Source organism: Adiantum capillus-veneris, chromosome 1, assembly GCF_014529385.1.
Source record: "Adiantum capillus-veneris isolate H3 chromosome 1, ASM1452938v2, whole genome shotgun sequence".
NCBI classification, from domain to species: domain Eukaryota; kingdom Viridiplantae; phylum Streptophyta; class Polypodiopsida; order Polypodiales; family Pteridaceae; genus Adiantum; species Adiantum capillus-veneris.
Genome location: NC_140931.1, coordinates 88,303,504 through 88,322,961, shown reverse-complemented (window position 1 = coordinate 88,322,961; position 19,458 = coordinate 88,303,504). Strand labels below are relative to the sequence as shown.

Below are 19,458 nucleotides of genomic sequence, written 5' to 3'. Positions count from 1 at the left end.
GCGGAGTTTACTTCTACTTCTAGAATCTGTAGACGTGGTCATGTGGCGTGTCGGCGGGTGCGCGGTAGGGACACAGAAAAGAGAGAGAGAGAGAGAGAGAGAGAGAGATGCTTCATTCGAAGAAGCCCAGTTCAATTGCGGCCGAATTTTTACGAGAGAGAGAGAGAGAGAGAGAGAGAGAGAGAGAGAGAAAGAGATGGTTCATTCGAAGAAGCCCAGTTCAATTGCGGCCGAATTTTGTACAAATTCCGTCTCCTATGGTGAAAATCAAGTGAGAGTTTATCAGTCCCGAGTACAGTAATGGCTGTGATATGCAAGGGCGGGGGGAGCGACAATTAAACCTCCCACAAAGAATGACTGTTTTCTGCTCCTACCAAGGTATTCACAAAATCGCTGTCCATTTTCCTTCTTTACAAAGGCTCAAAAGAATCTGTTCAGTGTATGGGTTTCCTTTATGTTACTCATAGAAACATCTTCTCCTCCATGCATCTCCAAACGCTGGGACATTGCCGGGACGTGAGAACACGATCTGCAAAATCGAATACATCACCAGGTCAGCGTCATATGAGCGTTCAACTCACTTTGTTTTACAAGTTTAATGGTTTTTGGTTGATGCTGACGAGTCGCGACAAACATTCTAGACATGCATGCTTGTTGAGTCAAGACGGGCAGGAAATCAGATCTCAAGTAAAATGACTCACAGGTCGAAAATCAGATTCTTTATTGTGGCTTCTCCACAAAACAAATACGAGCGACGTCAGCTAACGCGTCAGTGGCCTTTTCTGGTTTATAAAATTTGAGATAAGATGTGTGTGGCCTGAACCATAGTTTTTGCATGCGTTTTTGAAGGCAAGCACAATCGGGTATGGAAGCATTGTTGAAGTATGTTACGTGACCCCTATTTTTATTTGGAAAAACACAAATGATTATACATGGTGAGCACACCATAGAAATATAGAACTTCTCATCTTACTTTAGTCTTGAAACTACTATCATCGTTAATGCCCACATCGACCTCATTAGTTTTAATTTCTGTTGGCAATTTTGACCACACTATGATATCATTTTCAGTATGGGTATCAAAACAGTTTTTGATAAGGGTATGGTTCCAGTGAATCATACGAGTATGGTTGCCCGTTTAAATGCATGCGAGGGAAATTTTGCTGCGACATTATTGCAGTTAATTTTGTGGAATTAATCCAATTCACTTTGTTTGGCTTGCCTCATGTCATAAAATCTATGTTGCTGGTGACCGGTCAAGTAATGCATAGCTGTTTGTGGAAGTATGTCTAAAGAAGGGCTTCATCATGGATACATGAGCACCTAGATGCTTGTATTTTTGAATCCGAATAGAGTGGTTAGGCACCAAAGCTAGGTTCAAGCTATATTCATAAACAGTGCCCTCAAGTCTCAAGTAAAGAATGTACCCTTAGAGTATTCCCGATCCCTCCCATGCATGCCACCTCTTTGGAAGCTTTACCACACTTGACATAGTTTGATTTCACAAACAAAAAAAACAGTGCATGTCTTTGCAGCAGCAAATTGCCAAGAAACTTGGTAGAGAAGTTTTACCTGTGCCACTCCTAATGTACAGCTCTGGAAGCCAGCTGCACAGTAGACGAAGTAGTATTCCCACATGCGAAGAAATTTTTCACTGAATCCAAGCTGCAGAATTGCACTGTTTACAATTCAACTGCAGTTGGTTAAACTTCTCATCAGAAAAAATATACTTTGTTTTGAAGGCAACATCAAAGCAATACCTCTGGTTGGCATTGAATCTTTGTCGCCATTCCAACAGCGTATGGAAATAATGGATTCCTATGTTTTCCATGTGCTCAACACTGCACATGGCAAAACAAAGTTGTCTTGTAGGACCACGATCCTCACGAAAGTGGACACCACTTTACATTTAAGGTAAGGTCGCTTACCATAACGAAGATGCAGCTGTCATAGCTGCTGTCAATGTGCTGAAAGACGGTAAACAACCGCCGGGGAAGATGTACTCTTTGATAAAGTCAGAGCTTAAGCGGTAAGCATCATATCGCTCTTCAGGGATGGTGATAACCTTTAGAGGTGTCAAATCACGTAGTGAAGACAAAAGACTTGCCATTAGTAAACAGAGTGATGTTAAAGTCTAAACTTTGTCTACAAGGAAACATCACCTTACCTGTACAACAACGATGCCATCTTTGGCTAAAAGGTGGTCACATCGTCTAAAGAATACTTGGAAATGTTCATGTCCCACTGCCTCGAGCATTTCACTGGAATGGTTTAATTTTGTTAGAAACGTCTCGACATTTTGAGTTAAGTGCAGAGGGTAAGTCATGGGATAAATGACCTCACCATGAGACTATTCTATTGAATTTTTTGTGACCCAGCAATGTTCGGTAATCGCAGAGCAAGAATGTAATCTTATCCTGAAAAAGGGAAAAATTTAAATTGGAAACGTAACAAGCTGGAGGTGGTACCCCCATTGCGGTATTTGCGGTATGAAGACGGAATTTACCTCAAGGCCAGCTTCTTTAACTCGCTCTTGGGCAAATTTGAGCTGCTCCTCTGACAGAGTGATGCCAGTGTATTTACATCCTGTCCGCCTTACGATCTCTAAAGCCATGCTACCCCACCCAAACCCAATTTCAAGAACTTCATGGGATTGCTCGATTTGAGCCTGACATAAGCCAATAGTTTTTTACATTCTTAGAACAATGGAGTTCATAGAAACTCAAGTTATCAAGCAACAGATGGGAATGACCAAAGAAAATGTCTTGTGTATAGGCCCTAGCATTTTGTTACAAGTAGTGCAAGAGATCTCAGAGTGGTTTTTGGTGTGAAAACTGTTAAGTTCAATCTTGGGCATGTACCTTGTCAATCATACGTCTGATTTTGTTTAACTGAGCATCCTCTAATGATTCTGTGGGACTCTGCATGATAGAATAGATTATTGAGAATATGCTTGCAGGAGAAAGAGAGACAGATTAAGTACTTAGGGAGAATTACCTGGAAAAAAGCACATGAATATGTCATGGTCTCATCCAGGAAAAGGGCAAAGAGAGCATTACTCTGCAGCAATAAACGTTTCAAACCTCATGTATAAAGGACATGAATGGCCACCAAAAACTTCTACAACTTTCCCAAAGGTTGAGCTAGAGCTTGTCAGTTGACACAAACCTAGGATTATATAAAGCTAGCATGTCCTCCACCCTATGTGTCCATCACAAGACTCTTTACTTACAAGGTCATAATGTGCAGCTATATTCCGTCGAGCATTTGTCAACGTGTTGCGATTTGAGAGATGTCTCAGATATGAACTTGCAGATCCAATGACAGCTGTGAGAAGGACTGGATTCCACCAACTCCTGGATCACCATTATAGAGGATTAAACACTTGCAACATGTTTGAAGGGCGTGATAAATCAGTTTTTGATTTTGCTATCGTTTCCAGATGTTAGCATAAATCTGATAAGTCTCACTGTGGCATGCCGCAATATTCAAAAGTTGTCTATTGATGAACTCTAAGACCATATACAAATTCAGTGGATACCTTTTAGCAGAGTGTTGCGTAGTCTGGTTGCTTTCATCTCGATTATTTATCAATATCTGCAAGAAGCATTCCAATAGTTAGCAACAAGACTTGCCTCTGATAAAAGGCTATGCTATCCACTCAAATTTATGCCAGCATTATTAAGCATGACATTTGACATATCTGACTTGAAAAAAAAAGTTGCAGTTTGTTGCTTAGGTTATTACTTGTAAGTAATTGGCAATTGTTGAGTTGGCCTTAAAATGAATAAGTTGCTATTGATTGCTCAGGTCAAAATTACTAATTGGACGTACCAAAAGCAAACTGAGCAACCCTCTTTCTGCATCCACACATGTGAAGTCTCCATCAATGTAAGCATCAGCTAAACCGAGGTCTGCCCTTGTAGCTATCTGCTCTTTAGAAAATAATCAGGTTACGGCAAGATAAATGGTGGTTTTACTTTCTTTGACTTTGTTGTAATTACTATTAAAGCTCAACGGGAAAGGCTTCACTTTCAATATGCTTTCAAAGTAACAAATAGATACCTTCCAGTAGAAGGAGCTATGATGGATGCGAAGAACGCTTTTTACAGAACTTGGATTGCTCTGCTCTCCAAATCTCAATATAGAACCCCCAGCTTCTTCAAGCCTTTAAAACAGTTTTTATCAGCAGCTACTAGTTACTACTGACAAAGACATTAGGTGATCTGCTGCTCTGCCTTATACTCCATACACAGATAAAGATGTGAATATGCCTTGCATGCAGTCTGGCAATTGCAATTGAGCAGCGATATACTGGCAAGATGTATACTCCACAAGCAAGTAAGGATGGAGATTATGTGTCACATGCAGGTGTGTGGCAGTTGCAATGGAGCAGCAAGATGTATACTCCACAAGCAAGTAAGGATGGAGATTATGTGTCACATGCAGGTGTGTGGCAGTTGCAATGGAGCAGCAATATACTGGCAAGAAAGTTTTTTTGAGGACACTTACTGTAGGCTTCCTATCTTGATGTATTGCCGAAGGAAGGATGTCACAATCAATTGAGCAGAATATTCAGGCCAAGTTGAGCTCCGATGTCTTACATTTTTGATAGGCTTGAATGTGCAGCCAAGCAAGTCGTTTGCTGCACTCAGCCCAGACTGCAGATGCATATTAAGGTCTCTCTCTCTCTCTCTCTCTCTCTCTCTCTCTCTCTCTCTAGGAGCTAGCTATATTGATGCATTTGCATGGTTGTACTACCTTCAGCATATAGACATGCACATATCCCTAGTACTAGTGCTCCACCCATTGCCATAGATTTCATCACCCACCAGACATCCTTCTCTCTTTTATTTTGTATCAGTCTGAACTATTTTGTCTTTTGCGATAGCCAGAAGACATACACACATGTATACTTTATTTGTCTCATAGGCCGACTTCGGCCTCACATAGACGTTAAAAATGTCTCTCTCTTTGCAAGGTGCAGCGGAATGAATGTTGAACTTTGCTCAGGATGAGTGCTCCAAACTATGCTCAAAGGTTCCTTTTTGTTCTTATGGAAGGGAGAGCCTTCCGTTCTTAATGAGAGAGTGCAATGGACACAAACAAAGTGAATGGACACTGTGCGTGAAGGTGCATGAGACTGAGAGATAGAGAAGAGAATACGACACCAGAGACGTTGTAAAACCCTCCTCCAAGGGTCCCACTATCAATGGCGAGAATGGTCTACTATTGATTGCACAATCTGATACAATGATGCTGATGCAAATTTAATGGCTATGTCGATGTCGACGGTGACTCGTGAAGACGACCACGATGAGACTAGGCTGAAATCTGAAAATGAATGGCTGTCGTAATCGTTGAAAACTAATCGCTGTAAATCCGGCTACGGCAAGCTCTCACGGCGAGGATCTGTTGCGGGTTCGGGTCGGTTTGTAGAGGCTAATTGCTGAATTCAGAAAACGCTGGCAGATTTGCAGGCGAATGCAAAAACGCTAGGGTGGTCTGGGGGTTCTTCGCGATGGTACCGTTGCGGCAGGAATCTGCATTAAAGGGGCAATCGCTGGCTGATATTGGGGCTGATCTGCAAGGCGATATGGCTGAACCAAAAACGCTGGCAGCAGAAGGTCCAAATCTGAAAACGCTATTCTGTTGGTTATGCTACAGCTGAAATTCAGTCCCTAAAACGCTGAAGTGGCTGGTATGAAAAACGCTAGGAAGCTGGTGCTAGAATCGCCTATGCAAGGGGCTGAAAAAACGTTGAGGAAGGGCTGAAAAACAATGACCTTCTGGGCTCCAAAAACGCCAGGTTGGTGGGGGGGGGGGGGATTGTCTTGCTGAGAAGGGTCTCCAGAGGCCTGTTGCACTTGAATGCCTGATGCTCTCCTTCTTCTTCTGCCAAATAGTGCTAGCCCTAGGTTGCTTATATATTATCTTAGCGAAATTGCCCTACCTAGTTCCCAACAAAAGTCATTTAATAAATAAGTGAAAAATGTCAAAAATAGGGAAAACAAGTTTTAATGCACTGGAAAATTCCCCTGATGGATTCTGATGGGAATGCATGTCACAAGACGGGCACCACGTGCCAATAGAAAAGAACAAACTGAACAAACTTTTAACACTTCAATAACAATTGAACTGAGAGAGAGAGAGACGACACGGAGTGGCGGAATTCCACCCCAAAGAGCACAAACCTTGGCGTCCCTTTCGGTATTTCTTTATATTGCATCAACACAGTACAAGTCGGTACTCCAGACTCTGCACCTACTCCAGGAAGCATGTCAGAGAATGAGCCCTAACCTCATATTTAAAGTCCATTGGCTTGAAAAGCAGTTACAATAAAAAGCCTTTAAAACTCAAAAGTTTCTGGTCCAAAAAGCAACGACAAAAGCTGCCAACGTAATTTACGGAAATCCGTACAGCTTGCCACGTCATCAACCAGCGCAAAACGCAGAAATCCGTACAGCCTGCTACATCATCATGCTAACACAATTTTCGAAAATCTGCCACGTCATCATTTTTGGCGTGTGTCCGGATCTTGCTTTATTTTCTTCCTTTATGTCACTTGGGACCCCGTTCCTTTATGTCACTTGGGGCCCCATCGAACGGGGTCCCCATAAGTTGGTAAGACTTCTTCTGTTACTTGTTCTTCTTAGGGTTTAGTCCCCTTGGCCACATCTGTAAGTTGGCTCCATTCTTTAGGCTTTGACACGTGAGCAGTTTATTACATCTCCCCTTCTTGAAAGAGAGTAATCGTCCGCGATTACAGCATATCTGCAAAACAACGCAAGTTAGGTCAAAGATTTTCGAGGGTCATTCGCAGGGACATTCTGAGGGACAATCAATTTGCTCTTTTTATTATGAGTTAGCTTCTCCTTTCTCCTCTTTTGATCAAGGAGTTAGCTTCTCCTTTCGGCTGTTTTGATCAAGGAGTTAGCTTATCTTTTTGTCCAGATCAGAACTCTTGATATTCCGGCGTAGTAAAATTAGCCATCACACTCAAACCATACTGTGTCTTGATGCACTAAAATTACATACCCAGGCAATCTCATCCAATTAGGAGTATTCAGTAATTGGCACATCACAATGCAACACAAATGCTTACATATGTATGTTACAAGACACAACAAACAGCGTCGCTGGGCACTCCCCCGAGACAAACGATCTTGGTATGAAGCTACTCAACGACTACCTCGTCACTTCCCCTGCAAATAACCTAAAAAGGTCCAGGCCATGAGCTCAGAGGACTTTACAACCAAACGCTCCCCAAGCCGAAGTCTGCGTCGGTTGGAGGTTCAAGCATACAACGGAACGCTCCCCAGGCATCGGCTTACATCGTTCACAGGTTTTCTAGTATACAACGGAACGCTCCCCAGGTATCGGCCTGGGTCATTCTAAGGTTTTCAAACATACAACAAAACGCTCCTCAGGCATCGGCCTGCGTCGTTCCGAGGTTCAAACAATACCAAAACAATATTTCTCACTTCTTCACCCGGGAGTAAAATCACCAATCATTGAAACCAGTATCAAACCAGAGTCAAACAATTCAAATCCGCACCAAACAGGTTCAAAACAGATACCATCCATTTCAAACAAATTTCAAACAGGATCACCAAACAAAATCAAACAGAACTAGAACTTAAAAAGCAATCTCGACATCAGCCGAGCTCGAAAAGTCAATTGACTTTCCATCCTGAAGCCTGCACCAAAAATTAGGGTTAGGTTCCTTCTATGAGGTCGTAGCCGTGCACAGCATGGTCCATCAGATCTTGGATAGACAATGTTTCTTTGGCGGCGATGGTAGTCTCAAGAGATAGCAATCACATCGAACCTCCAAGGTCATCTGCTCGTGAAGAGACATCTACTGAGAGATGTCGAGAAATTTCAAGTTATAATCTGCTAGGGTTTCCATGGCAAGCATTTCAGGATACCCCACTTAGCCAGAAGTTGCACTCCGAAGGAAGATGTTAGAAACGATATAACTTCGGACAAATTTTTTTCTTAAAAGCTTGCCAAGTACTTGGAGTGTGCGGCTTGGTAGAGCTATATACATCAACATCTACATGGACCTTCTTTTGAACAAAACAGTGACTACAAATAAATATCAGATCCTTCTTTGCAAGTGATCTTAATGGCTTCTGCCTTGTAAGACATGAGCGGTGAAGACGGGAGCGCGTCCGATGCGCGATGAAGTAAGGGTAGTAGTGGCTAATAAGTCCGGGTTAGAGGCCGAAGATAACTCTCGAATAAAGCTTCAATAGCTTTGTCTCCTCTTTTGTAAACCTGGTATGCTTTCAGAAAAGCACACGTCTGATGCTCTCATACCACTATCACAAGACAGGCACACCACGTGCCAATAGAAAAGAACAGAATGAACAAACTTTTAGCACTTCAATAACAATTGAACTGTGAGAGAGAGAGAGAGAGAGACGACACGGAGTGGCGGAATTCCACCTCAGAGAGGATTGGCCCCAAACCTTGGCGCCCCTTTCGGCATTTCTCAACACATACAAGCCGGTACTCCAAACTCTGCACCTTCTCCATGAAGCATGTCAGAGAATGAGCCCTAACCTCATATTTAAAGGCCCTTGGCCTGAAAAGCAATTACAGTAAACAACCTTTAAAACTCAAAAGCTTCTAATCCAAAAAGCAATGCGAAAAGCTGTCAGCGTAATTTACGAAAATCCGTACAGTCTGCCATACCATCAGCTAGCACAAAACGCGAAAATCCGTACAGCCTACCACGTCATCATGCTAGCGCAATTTTCAAAAATCTGCCACGTGATCAATTTTGGCGTGTGTCCGGATCTTGCTTTATTCTCTTCCTTTATGTTACTTGGGGCCCCATCGAACGGGGCTCCCATAAGTTGGTAGGACTTCTTCTGTTACTTGTTCTTCTTAGGGTTTAGATCCCTTGGCTAAACCCTCGGCCACATCTGTAAGTTGGCTCCATTCTTTAGGCTGACAAGTCAACAGTTTGTTACATTGCAACCGGAGGATATGCATCTAATCTAAGTGACTGTTCATGCACGGTCTACGAACAAACTCACAAGAGTGCCAGATCACTTCCTATCTAAACTGACTTGACTGAACTGAACCCTGGTCATGCTGTAGCTTGTCAATGGCCACATAGGGTTGGATTCAACAGACACATAAGGTTGGATGTGTCACGTGATATTCCCTTCCTTTCAAAGTCAGGTACTGGTATCGAATTGTATGGCGTCGAGGGAGATTGCCAATAGCATCCGAAATCCTGGATAGGACTCTTCGCCGGCCCACTCTGATGTGTGGGTCGTGCAGTACTTGAACTTCATAAAGGTCTGCAACGCTTGCTTCTTTGGGCCGCGCCGAAAGCGACACAAAGTCTTCTGAGTCTCCTTCGATGATTCGACTTCGTCTAGAGTCATGCTTCTTTCTTCTTCAAGAATCTCCATGGCTGAAAATTCATGAAACCACTTCTAACACAAAAACATAAACATACCTATTGCATGTAAAGTGACTGGAAAAAATCTTGTCTTTTCTAAAGACTGTGCATGCAATGTAGATGAACAAAGAGACGGAGTGCCAAACCGTTCACCATACACACGCAAACCATGAGATCGAATCTCTCTTCTGAATCAATCAACTGTGGCAATACACAACGGAAATACCCATGCTTGGTGATACTTCTTTGTACTCTTTCTACAATTGTGTCGTGCCAAGGAAGAGACATGGGATGTCCCATCCTTAAATGCATACTTTTCAGCTTTTCATGAATAATCCGCATACATCCGTGCTCATCCATGAGTGAAACGTGCTCAACGTACAATATGTCATGCCTAGGAAAAAGGACCACATAGAGACGCTGACTAAATACAGGAAACGATCACGAATGAAACACTTGTATAATGCGTGCTGACTAATCATGCGAACACATAATACTTCATGTGAGGGTTCTTTGGACCTAGGCTCGAGAGCCAAGATCGGTTCTTCGTGGTTGATCGAATCTTCCTGTGGGGGTTCTGTGAACCTCGACTCGAGAGCCAAGATCGATTCTTCGTGATTAATCGAATCTGCAACGAGGTTAGCTTCGCTAGAAAAAGCATCAACTAAACCATCATCCTTGTGAATAATCACGTCTTGATCATACAAATCATCATGCTTATGAGAAAGCACATCTTGATCATCATGCAAATCATCATGCTGGTCAGTGTCATCTAAATCATCATGCTCATCGTTAGCATTCAAATCATCATGCTTATCATCATGCAAATCCTGTGTATCATGCTTTGGAGAAGACGAGACTGAGAGAGTCTCCTTCTCCTGAATCCGTTCAATCTTTGCCTGCACATTAGAAATGAGAGATGGAGAATCAACAACTTGCTCTCCACGAATGACAACGGGAGAGTCACTTTTGGCATGGAAAGCGAACGTATTTTCCGCCCAATCAACGAGAGGGTTATGCTCACGAAACGATCGAATGCCCAAAATCATATCGCATTCTGAAAGAGGGGAAAGCAGCTTGTTGAACTGTACAAGAGGAGAACTAATCAAATCATGTATATTGCCTGGGTCAAACAGTATGACAAAAGTCTGCCTCGTCATATGACCATAACATTTAATGAGAGACTCATCAATGGGAGGGTCATGAGAAACTTGGAGCACACTCGTGTTGTCATTTATTGCATTGACAAAGGAAGTGGGTTCTGTGGATTCTTTAGATTTATTCCATTCAAGCTTAGGACATGTTCTTTATATGTGACCCTTAATGTGACAATGAAAACAACGACCTTCCTTAGAATAAGTGCTTTGCTCTTCCGTCGTGATGTATCCTCCTAGAATTCCTTAATGTGACAATGAAAACAACGACCTTCCCTAGAATAAGTGCTTTGCTCTTCCGACGTGATGTATCCTCCTAGAATTCCTTGTGCTACCTTTTCATCTGGAGTGAGCTTAGGTTTAGCAATTGTGTTAGCATTACCCTTAGGTTCACTTTGAGAGTTCTTTATTGAGAGACTATTGGAAGATTGGTTAGAAGAGTTACCGTTCTTACCATTCTTATCATTCTGAGGGTTCTGAGAAGTCTGAGAGGTACTTGTCGAAGTCTTGTTTTCCTTAGGCTTTCCCCTGTAGTGCTTCATCTCCTGTGCAAGAGCAATCGCTACCGCCTTGTTGAGATCGATTGGATCGAGCACCTCGACATCATACTTGATATACTCATTCAATCCATAAAGGAATGCCTCCTTGCGCTCCGCATCCGATTTGCGTAATTGAGTGCCGAGCTGCAAAACACGATTAGAGAAAGACATTACTGGCATACCATTTTGCTTAAGACCACGCCAATCGTCCTTCTGTTGCTAAATTGGCTTTATCTAACAGAAAAATAATTATAAATGAATTATTGGATTTATAAGTGAGAGGGTTTTCTCGCTTGGAATAAAAGGAAAAATAATTCTAAATAAATTATTGGAATTTTAAGTGAGAGGGTTTTTCTCACTGAAGACATCCGAGTAGAGAGTATTCCTGGTGCATCATTCAAAGTAATGACGGGAGCACTGTGAACGGGAATATCTGAAAGGCCACCAAGAACGGGTACTTCCGATGCGTCACATCGGATGGGTGAAAGGGAGCATCGGAAAGAAGTATCCGACCATCCGGGACTGGACATCTCTGATGCGTCATAGGATGGGTGACATAGAGCATTGTGAAGGAGATTGTACCGTAAGTTTGGTAGGAAAGGACTAGGTGATGGGTATTCCTGATGCGTCACAAGGTGGGTGATGAGTGCATCGGAAAGGGAATATCCATAGTCGGGAGGAAATTCCGAACTGTGTTAGAATTGTGCACAAGGAAAAAGCAAGCACTTGAATGAAGATGGGTTCAAAGGAAACTTTGAGGAAAAACAGATGCTTTCTGAGAAAGCGGGATTGCTTTTCGGGAAAGTAGATGCTTTCCCGCGAGGAAGTCTATGTCTGCATTTCAATTGTGCATGTGATTGCATCCAGGGACGTTTGGGAAGTGTTGTGAAAGCATTGTTTTTAACTTATAAGGTTTTATTGAGTTTTTGGACAGATTCATACCATTTTTAAAGGTGACCGACCGCCCACTTAATAAGTGGGCAGCATCTGATAAATAAGGCAACAGATCAGCCAGCGTTTGCTCTCTCTTTTTCTGGCAGAACGGAAAAAAAAAAAAAAAAAACGGCCGCGATCTCTACGCGAGCGGCTATTTGTGCCCGTGAGTAGGAGCTATAAAAGCATCACATGCCCTCACTCAGAGGGGAGGACCAATCTTTGCAAGGAGGAGATGCTGCTGCAGATTTCAGCCGTAAAGAAGACGTTGCCGGTGATGCCCATGGCTGCCCCAAGTGTACCAGATGTCGCCAAGTCCCAATGCGCGAGTTCCCTCACGAAGAAGTGCCTACGAAGCGTCTTTCCATCGCGACAAGTTGCTCTTTTCTCTGTTATCAGCCCATAAACGTCGTAGACGGGGCTAATTTACGAGAAGGAACCCGAGAATACACCTCTCTTGTGTGTAGGATTGGAAGAGAGGATTTTCTATGGACAGATCTCTTCCGAGGAATTGCTTTTCGAGAATCGAGTTGCGTTTCGAGCGTCAAGACTTTGAAGGTAACGATTTTCATGTTCTGATCTTTGAGTATTTGATTGCAGGTGTACTTCCTCTTCGTGAGGGAGTAGGAGCAGAGGAAGGCATGAGCCTCTGCAGGAGAAAAGTGCTCTGAGGAACTAGAGCCAGATCAGCCCAAGGGTTTCGTACTCGAGTTTGGGAAGTAGATCCACGGATCGGAGAGAGGTAGTCTCTCAAGTTGTGATCCGGAAGTTGGGATTCCCAAGTAAGGACTTCGTGTCCGGGAAAGCAGAGTTGTTCTGCGGGAAGAGGACTCTGGAAAGAGAGTTGGAAAAGACTTGCAGGGATGCCATGCCCTGAGTCTGGAAGGTGAGATCTAGAGGCGAGAACCTTGATTCTCGAGGAATTGGAATAAGGAACGCAAGTTCCTTGGAATAGGGTTTTGCCCTAGGAATCGGAAGCTGAGGCTTCCAGGAACCATCAAGTCTTATTCTAGAACGAACGTGGTAATACGTTCGGTTCAAGTGCTTGTATAGACTTCTCCTCAGTAATAAAGATACTATTTAGGGGGGGGACCAGCCTATCTTCTGGTCCCCAGTACTGTGTGGATCTTCTCACTCTCTATCTCTCTCTCTATTTATTTCTCTCTATATCCTCTGGCTTCAGTAATAAGTGATAAATCCTATGTATCCGAATGTATTTTATAGTGTTATGCGCTACCGTTTGTGACACCTTCAATCGTGCGAGATATTGAGGCGGCATAAACCGCGCCTTGAGCTTGTCTTGGAAATCAACCAAACTGAAGGAAAGGGGCGTAAATTCATCGGCTTCCTCTAGGTGCCTCTTGCCATGCATTGTACCAATTGATGACATCACCGGCAAGGTACATAGCTGCCAATAAAACCTTGCTATTTCCTGTCTTCTTAGTTGTCGCAAAATAAGCATTAAATTGAAGCAACCAAGAATGAATAACCGTGGCATCCATCTTACCATCATACTTACTGAGAGTCAACTGCACTGTGGCTGGGTCGTTGGAGTCCGAAGCTGGGTTGTTGGAGTCTGAATCTCAGCTTGAGCCGCTTGAGGAACTACCAACATCTTTGGCTGGCTCGGACTTCGAGGCGAGAACCTGTCGAACCAATGCTTGCGTGCGTATGTCTCTCTAAACCTCACGATCGGCCTCCAAGGCCACTCGTCTTTCTTCGGTTGTCTCCTTTCTTTGTGCTTTTCTTTCTTTTCGTGCATCGCGCTCGCGTTCCAAAGTAATGCGAATCGCTTCTTGTTGTGCCAGCGCAACGCAATTCGCTTCTTGTTGTTGTGCCATCATGTCCATCATCGACTTTACCAAAGCCTCTATAAGATTTGGTACAATCCGTGGCGTAGATGGCGAAGGGGGAGGGCCGGGTAAACCTCCTGGTGGGGAAAACTCTTCTTCGCCACTCCTATGCTCACCACCTCCATGCGAAGTATCCATTCCGCTTTGGGTGATGACCATACACTGCGTGCGATCTTGGTTCTTAAGTTCACGAGGAACTTGGGTTCTTGTGGGTCTTGGGGGTCTTGAGTTCTTGAGGGTCTTTGAGGTTCTTGGGGGTCTTGAGGTTCTTCTTTCGCTTGCAATCTCTGTTAGAGAAGGATCTTCTCTTCACCCGAGTTCAGCTCTTTTCTGCAGGCGCACCCCTTGGCGACCTTGCGCTCACACCAAGGTTGCTTTTTCCCACTTACGTCGATTGGCCGGCCGCTAAGTGCACGGTCCGCTCTCAATGAGTGAAAAGAGGCACAAGGGGAGGCTGGACAAGCCCTTCTTTCTTGGGTTTCCTGTCACTCTTCAAAACCACAATTAGGAATCAACACGCCCAAGAGAACTTGGGTTCGTGCGACCGCAACAAGCAAAAAAAAAATTAAAAAAATGTTGTGGTTCTTTCCTTGAGTGATACAGAACACTGCCAAAGCTCTGATACAAATGTAAGGTGGAGTGGAAGTGAATGTTGAACTTTGCTCAAGATGAGTGCTCCGAACTGTGCTCAAGGGTTCCTTTTTGTTCTTATAAAAGTGGAGAGCCTTCCGTTCTTAATGAGAGAGTGCGATGGACACAAACAAAGTGAATGGACACTGTGCGTGAAGGTGCATGAGACTGAGAGAGAGAGAGAAGAGAATACGACACCAGAGACGTTGTAAACCCTCCTCCAAGGGCCTTGGCGAGAGTGGTCTACTATTGATTGCGCAATCTCATACGCTATTCTGTTGGTTATGGTACTGCTGAAATTCAGTCCCTAAAACGCTGAAGTGGCTGGTATGAAAAACGCCAGGAAGCTGGTGCTAGAATCACGCAAGGGGCTGAAGAAACGCTGAGGAAGGGCTGAAAAATGCTGGCCTTCTGGGCTCCAAAAACGCTAGGTTGGTGGGGGGATCGTCTTGCTGAGAAGGGCCTCTCGAGGCTTGCTGCACTTGAGTGCCAGATAGTGCTAGCCCTAGGTTGCTTATATATTATCTTAGCAAAATTGCCCTACCTAGTTCCAACACAAGTGACTTAATAAATAAGTGAAAAATGTCAAAAATAGGAAAAATAGGTTTTAATGCACTGGAAAATTCCCCTGATGGATTCTGATGGGAATGTTGATGATCATGCTGTGTGCAACCGGAGGATATGCATCTAATCTAAGTGACTGATCATGCACGGTCTGCAAACACACTCACAAAAGTGCCAGATCACTTCCTATTCTAGACTGACTTGACTGAGTTGAACCCTAGTCATGTTGTAGCTTGTCCACGGACACATTGGGTTGGATGCGTCACATGACTCTCTCTCTCTCTCTCTCTCTCTCTCTCTCTCTCTCTCTCTCTCTCTCTCTCTCTGAATGACTACAAGATCCTAAGCATTCTATTTATAGAATCTTAGGTTGAGGTAGGGGAAAATGTGTAACTGGTGCAAAAAACATAAAAGCCCAAAAATGGCTAAAATTGTGTGTACCCAGCCAGGCTCAGAAAATGACCGTCTGGACACATGCTAAAGTGTCCGCTCATGCAATCTACATGATGTGTGATGGGTGGCCAACCCAGGACGATCATTAGCCGTACAAAATGGCGAAGCAGCAATGGTGTAACTCCTTTTCTTGCTTGATTTTATCCAGTTCGCATAATATGTCCTCATCACCCCTATTATTTGAATACTCAAAGCGAAAAGCCTTAATCAGCTTATTGTAGGATCTGAGCTAACAGGTTGGATAATGGTAGTACCAATTCCTAGTTGCCTTCCTTAGTGCCTGGGGAAACTATTTCCCCTCATTCATCCTCATCGATATCCTTTTCGCTTAGTCATCGTCTGTCTCAGGCACTATGTCCTCTTCAGGTTACTTTGGTGATTTATGCCTTGCTTATCAATGACATCACTTATTGTCCTCACTTTCGTCAGTGGGTTTCCAGATTCGCTGAGATCCATGAGATTGGGTCTGTCTTTTTACTCTCTCTGCACGTCTGCACTTGGAATGGGTTGAATGCTAAGAATTCCTTAATTCATCAACTGTTCTTGGTCCTGGAGGAACATTTGTCTCATTTCTTAGGTTCTCTTTTAGTGTTAAGAGCCTCGCTCTGACACTTTGTGAATGGTGCTGACGCGATCTGGATCATCCATGAATTTGGTAGTTGGTCTTTTGCCATGTGAAACTCGTGTGGACGGCATGGTTGATTTCTGATAGCTCTAACGCCACCTGGGAGATAGGTCGTCTATCAAGAGCAATTGAGCTCAAGCCACCGTGATCGCCAAATTGGAATGAGTTGAATAGTTATGACGGTTATTGCAGGTTGGTCGGTTAGCGTTAGTTCAGATCAGCTCACAATCCCAAACATCAGACTAGAATGAAATGCAACATTGGAACTGAAACGTAAACTGAACTGGAAAATGAGACTGAACACCAAAATTGGTTGGTCGGTCAGAGTTAGTTCAGATCAGCTCACAATCCCAAACATCAGACTAGAATGAAATGCAACATTGGAACTGAAACATAAACTGAACTGGAAAATGAGTCTGAACACTGAAATTCAAGACTAGAACTGAAGTATATTCAGATTGGTATAGACAATGCGAGCCAAGTCTGCTGTAATACTTTAGCTATGGCTACAGATAATATGAAAATGATTTTTGTGCACACAAAATGAATTTATAAACTTTTAAAATTTTTTGGTACCAATTAATTATTTGAGACAAAACGGGAAAATTTTTTTAGTGTAATCTGGGAATTTATCCATGTCCGGATATATGATAAGTAGAGCAGTAGCTTGACGCAATGGAGAACAGAGCAAAAGAAGCGCATGAATAAGATGGTGTCCCTAGTGGACTGAGAAAAGTCATAATTAAATATTTTCACTGAGGCAGCCCATGCAAGTGGCCGGCCGGACATAGTGTCAATACATCGGACGGAAGCAGACAGGCTTAGTCGGTAGAGGCATGAAAGCGGCCGAGCTAATTATGCTCCAGTTCGGTTAGAAAGCTGGGTTTTTATGCCTGTTTTTAAGTGAAATTTTAAAACCTTTCAAAATCAGTAGCCAGGCACTTTGAACGCCCGCCAAAATCATTGAAGTATTAAATAAAAGAAATCCTAGCGTGAGATTTAGAAAACTCAAGCATTGATAGTTCTACGGGAAAATTCTCTCTCTAGCGCCATTTGGTAGACAAAAACTCGGCTATAGGCATAAAAGGAGATAGCGCTACACATTGGACACTCTGCAGCAGTTTTCACCCGCTCAGAGGCTCTCCTCTTTTCGTTCTCAGCTCAGCCCGTTTCTCTCTCTCTCCAACGATTTCTTGTTGCTGGTACAAGAAGAGCGCGCAGGAGTGGTGCCGGGCAGCCCACAAAGCTTGTGTGCGTCTCTGCAGGGAATAGACGCAGACAAACAAAAACGGCTGTCCACACAAATTTAAGCACTCTGATTGTGTCCAGAAGCAGAATGCAGCCAAGAAGAACTCGTGTGAGTAGATAACAGCAAAGGCATTTCCCGCTTAGGAAATCTCAGTACCAAGCAGAATTAGCCATTCACTACTACAAGTAAGAAAATTTTAGCCAATAGGCTTGTGAATTTATGCATACTTATGCACGAGAATAGTATTTGGGATACGAAGAGTGTATGCTGTTTTGGGTTTATGTGCTTGTAATTGTTTTGAATAATAAGAAATCTTCTTCAAGGGGGAAGGGGGGGGGGGGGGGGGGGGGGGGGGGGGGGGGGTCAGCCCATCTTATGGTCCCTAGTGCTGTGTTTGTCTTTTGCATCATATCCTCTTTATCTTTATATGTGTAATCTCATATGGATAAGGTTGATTAATTTGAGAGTATTAAGTGCACGCTTCCGTTTTTGTGACATTGGTATCAAAGCAAGGTCCTCTCCATTCCTTTCTTAAGGAGAGACGGTCCTTAGCACAATAATACCCGTCATGGCAGGACAAGCAGAAGAGCTTGAGCAGCTCAAGCAACAGTTGGCAGAATTGCAGCCCGCTCTCGCTCAGCCAAAAGTGCAGGAAGTGCTTAAGACCCTTGAAAAAGGGAAAGCCAAGATGGTGGATGAGCCACCTCAGAATTCCCCAAAGCCAAGTCAGGGAATATCTCAGACTAGAGCCCCAACACAGTCTCAAAGGGCCCTACAGTAGGAACCTCCCAACAACATGAAGAAGAAGAGGCCTTTACCCCGGTTTACTCGCCACATTACTCTTTCATGAAGAACCTGGACAATATCATTCCTGATGAAGAACTTGAGTTGCCCCCAGACGAGGCTGTAGAGATCAACCACCAAAAGCCAAAAAGCAAGACAAGGGACATAAGAAGAGTTGGCACAGAATTCCAGTGGACAAGGATTCCAAAGTCATCACCATAGGAAGAAGAAAAAGACATTTAAACTAGGGATAAAGATGTTAAGTTTGAATGTTATAATGGAAAGAGGATCAATACGAAGGCTCTTGCTTTTATTCGACACTTCGAGCTGGCCTTTGCAAAAGGTAATTTCTCAGAGCGCTCAACACACGCCATGTTAGCATGTAAATGAAAGACAGCTAGCAACTCGTGGCTTACCACAATTCTGGAAAAATGCAAACCCAAAGACTAAGGGAAGTTCAAAAGGGAGTTATATGCTCAGTTCCTTCCTCCCAACTTTGCCAATGAGGTGAAGAAAGAATGGGATTGGCTTTCCCAAAGAGAGCATGAAGCTGTGTCCAACTACATCGACAAATTTTGGGCGGTCCTCAAGTTACACCATTCATGAAAGTTCCGATGAAGAGAAGATGCGCAAATTTGAAGCTACACTCCAGCGAGTACTTCAAAAAAGTATGAAACTTTATCACCAAAACACTGTTCAAATTATGATGCGGTCTGCCCTGATAGCTGGTAACTTCCATTCGAAAGGAACTCCTCGCATACAGGAGTTTAGTACCTTTCATGCAAAGCAAATGTAAGGTGCAGTGGATGTGAATGTTCAACTTTGCTCAAGATGAGTTGTAAGGTGCAGCGGAAGTGAATCTTGAACTTTGCTTAAGATGAGTGCTCCGAACTGTGCTCAAGGTTCCTTTTACTTACGGAAGGGAGAGCTTTCCGTTCCTTCAGTGAGAGAGTGCAAGTGATCACAGACAAAGGGGGAAACACTGTGAATGAAGGTGCTGAGACTGAGAGATAGAGAGAGAAGAATACGACACCAGAATGTTGTCAAACCCTCCTAAGAAAGCCCCACTCTCTATAACGAGAGCGGTCTACTATTGATTGCACAAATCTCTACAATGCTTTGGACTTGCCGACGACGAGACGAGCTGAAATCTGAAAACGCTAATGGCAGAAATTTGCAAATCTTTATCTGCTGAATTCTGACTCTATGTCGATGACGACGGCGATGATGACGATGCAACGACGATGCGCT

General features: G+C 43.5%; 1 protein-coding gene and 1 long non-coding RNA gene across 3 annotated transcripts in view; one reads left to right on the top strand and one right to left on the bottom strand.

Annotated features, from left to right (window-relative positions):
* The first annotated feature begins 239 nt into the window (after positions 1-239).
* On the top strand, positions 240-4,150 carry LOC147465146 (uncharacterized). Its single transcript, XR_015188930.1, has 4 exons — positions 240-378; positions 468-553; positions 3,811-3,891; positions 4,013-4,150. It is a non-coding gene; the product is annotated as an uncharacterized LOC147465146 (long non-coding RNA).
* Positions 394-19,458, bottom strand: part of LOC147465145 (uncharacterized) — a 46,341-nt gene continuing 27,276 nt past the window's right edge. For both annotated transcript variants that reach the window (XM_086518428.1, XM_086518436.1), the window contains 14 exons: positions 4,513-4,661; positions 4,066-4,168; positions 3,835-3,930; positions 3,542-3,597; positions 3,233-3,356; positions 2,998-3,060; positions 2,862-2,921; positions 2,507-2,668; positions 2,344-2,417; positions 2,168-2,261; positions 1,929-2,065; positions 1,761-1,841; positions 1,573-1,678; positions 394-529 (listed from right to left, as the gene is read on the bottom strand). In XM_086518428.1, coding sequence (XP_086374554.1) covers positions 458-529; positions 1,573-1,678; positions 1,761-1,841; positions 1,929-2,065; positions 2,168-2,261; positions 2,344-2,417; positions 2,507-2,668; positions 2,862-2,921; positions 2,998-3,060; positions 3,233-3,356; positions 3,542-3,597; positions 3,835-3,930; positions 4,066-4,168; positions 4,513-4,661 — 1,377 coding nt within the window. In that variant the 3' untranslated portion in view covers positions 394-457. The remainder of the gene's footprint in view (positions 530-1,572; positions 1,679-1,760; positions 1,842-1,928; positions 2,066-2,167; positions 2,262-2,343; positions 2,418-2,506; positions 2,669-2,861; positions 2,922-2,997; positions 3,061-3,232; positions 3,357-3,541; positions 3,598-3,834; positions 3,931-4,065; positions 4,169-4,512; positions 4,662-19,458) is intronic.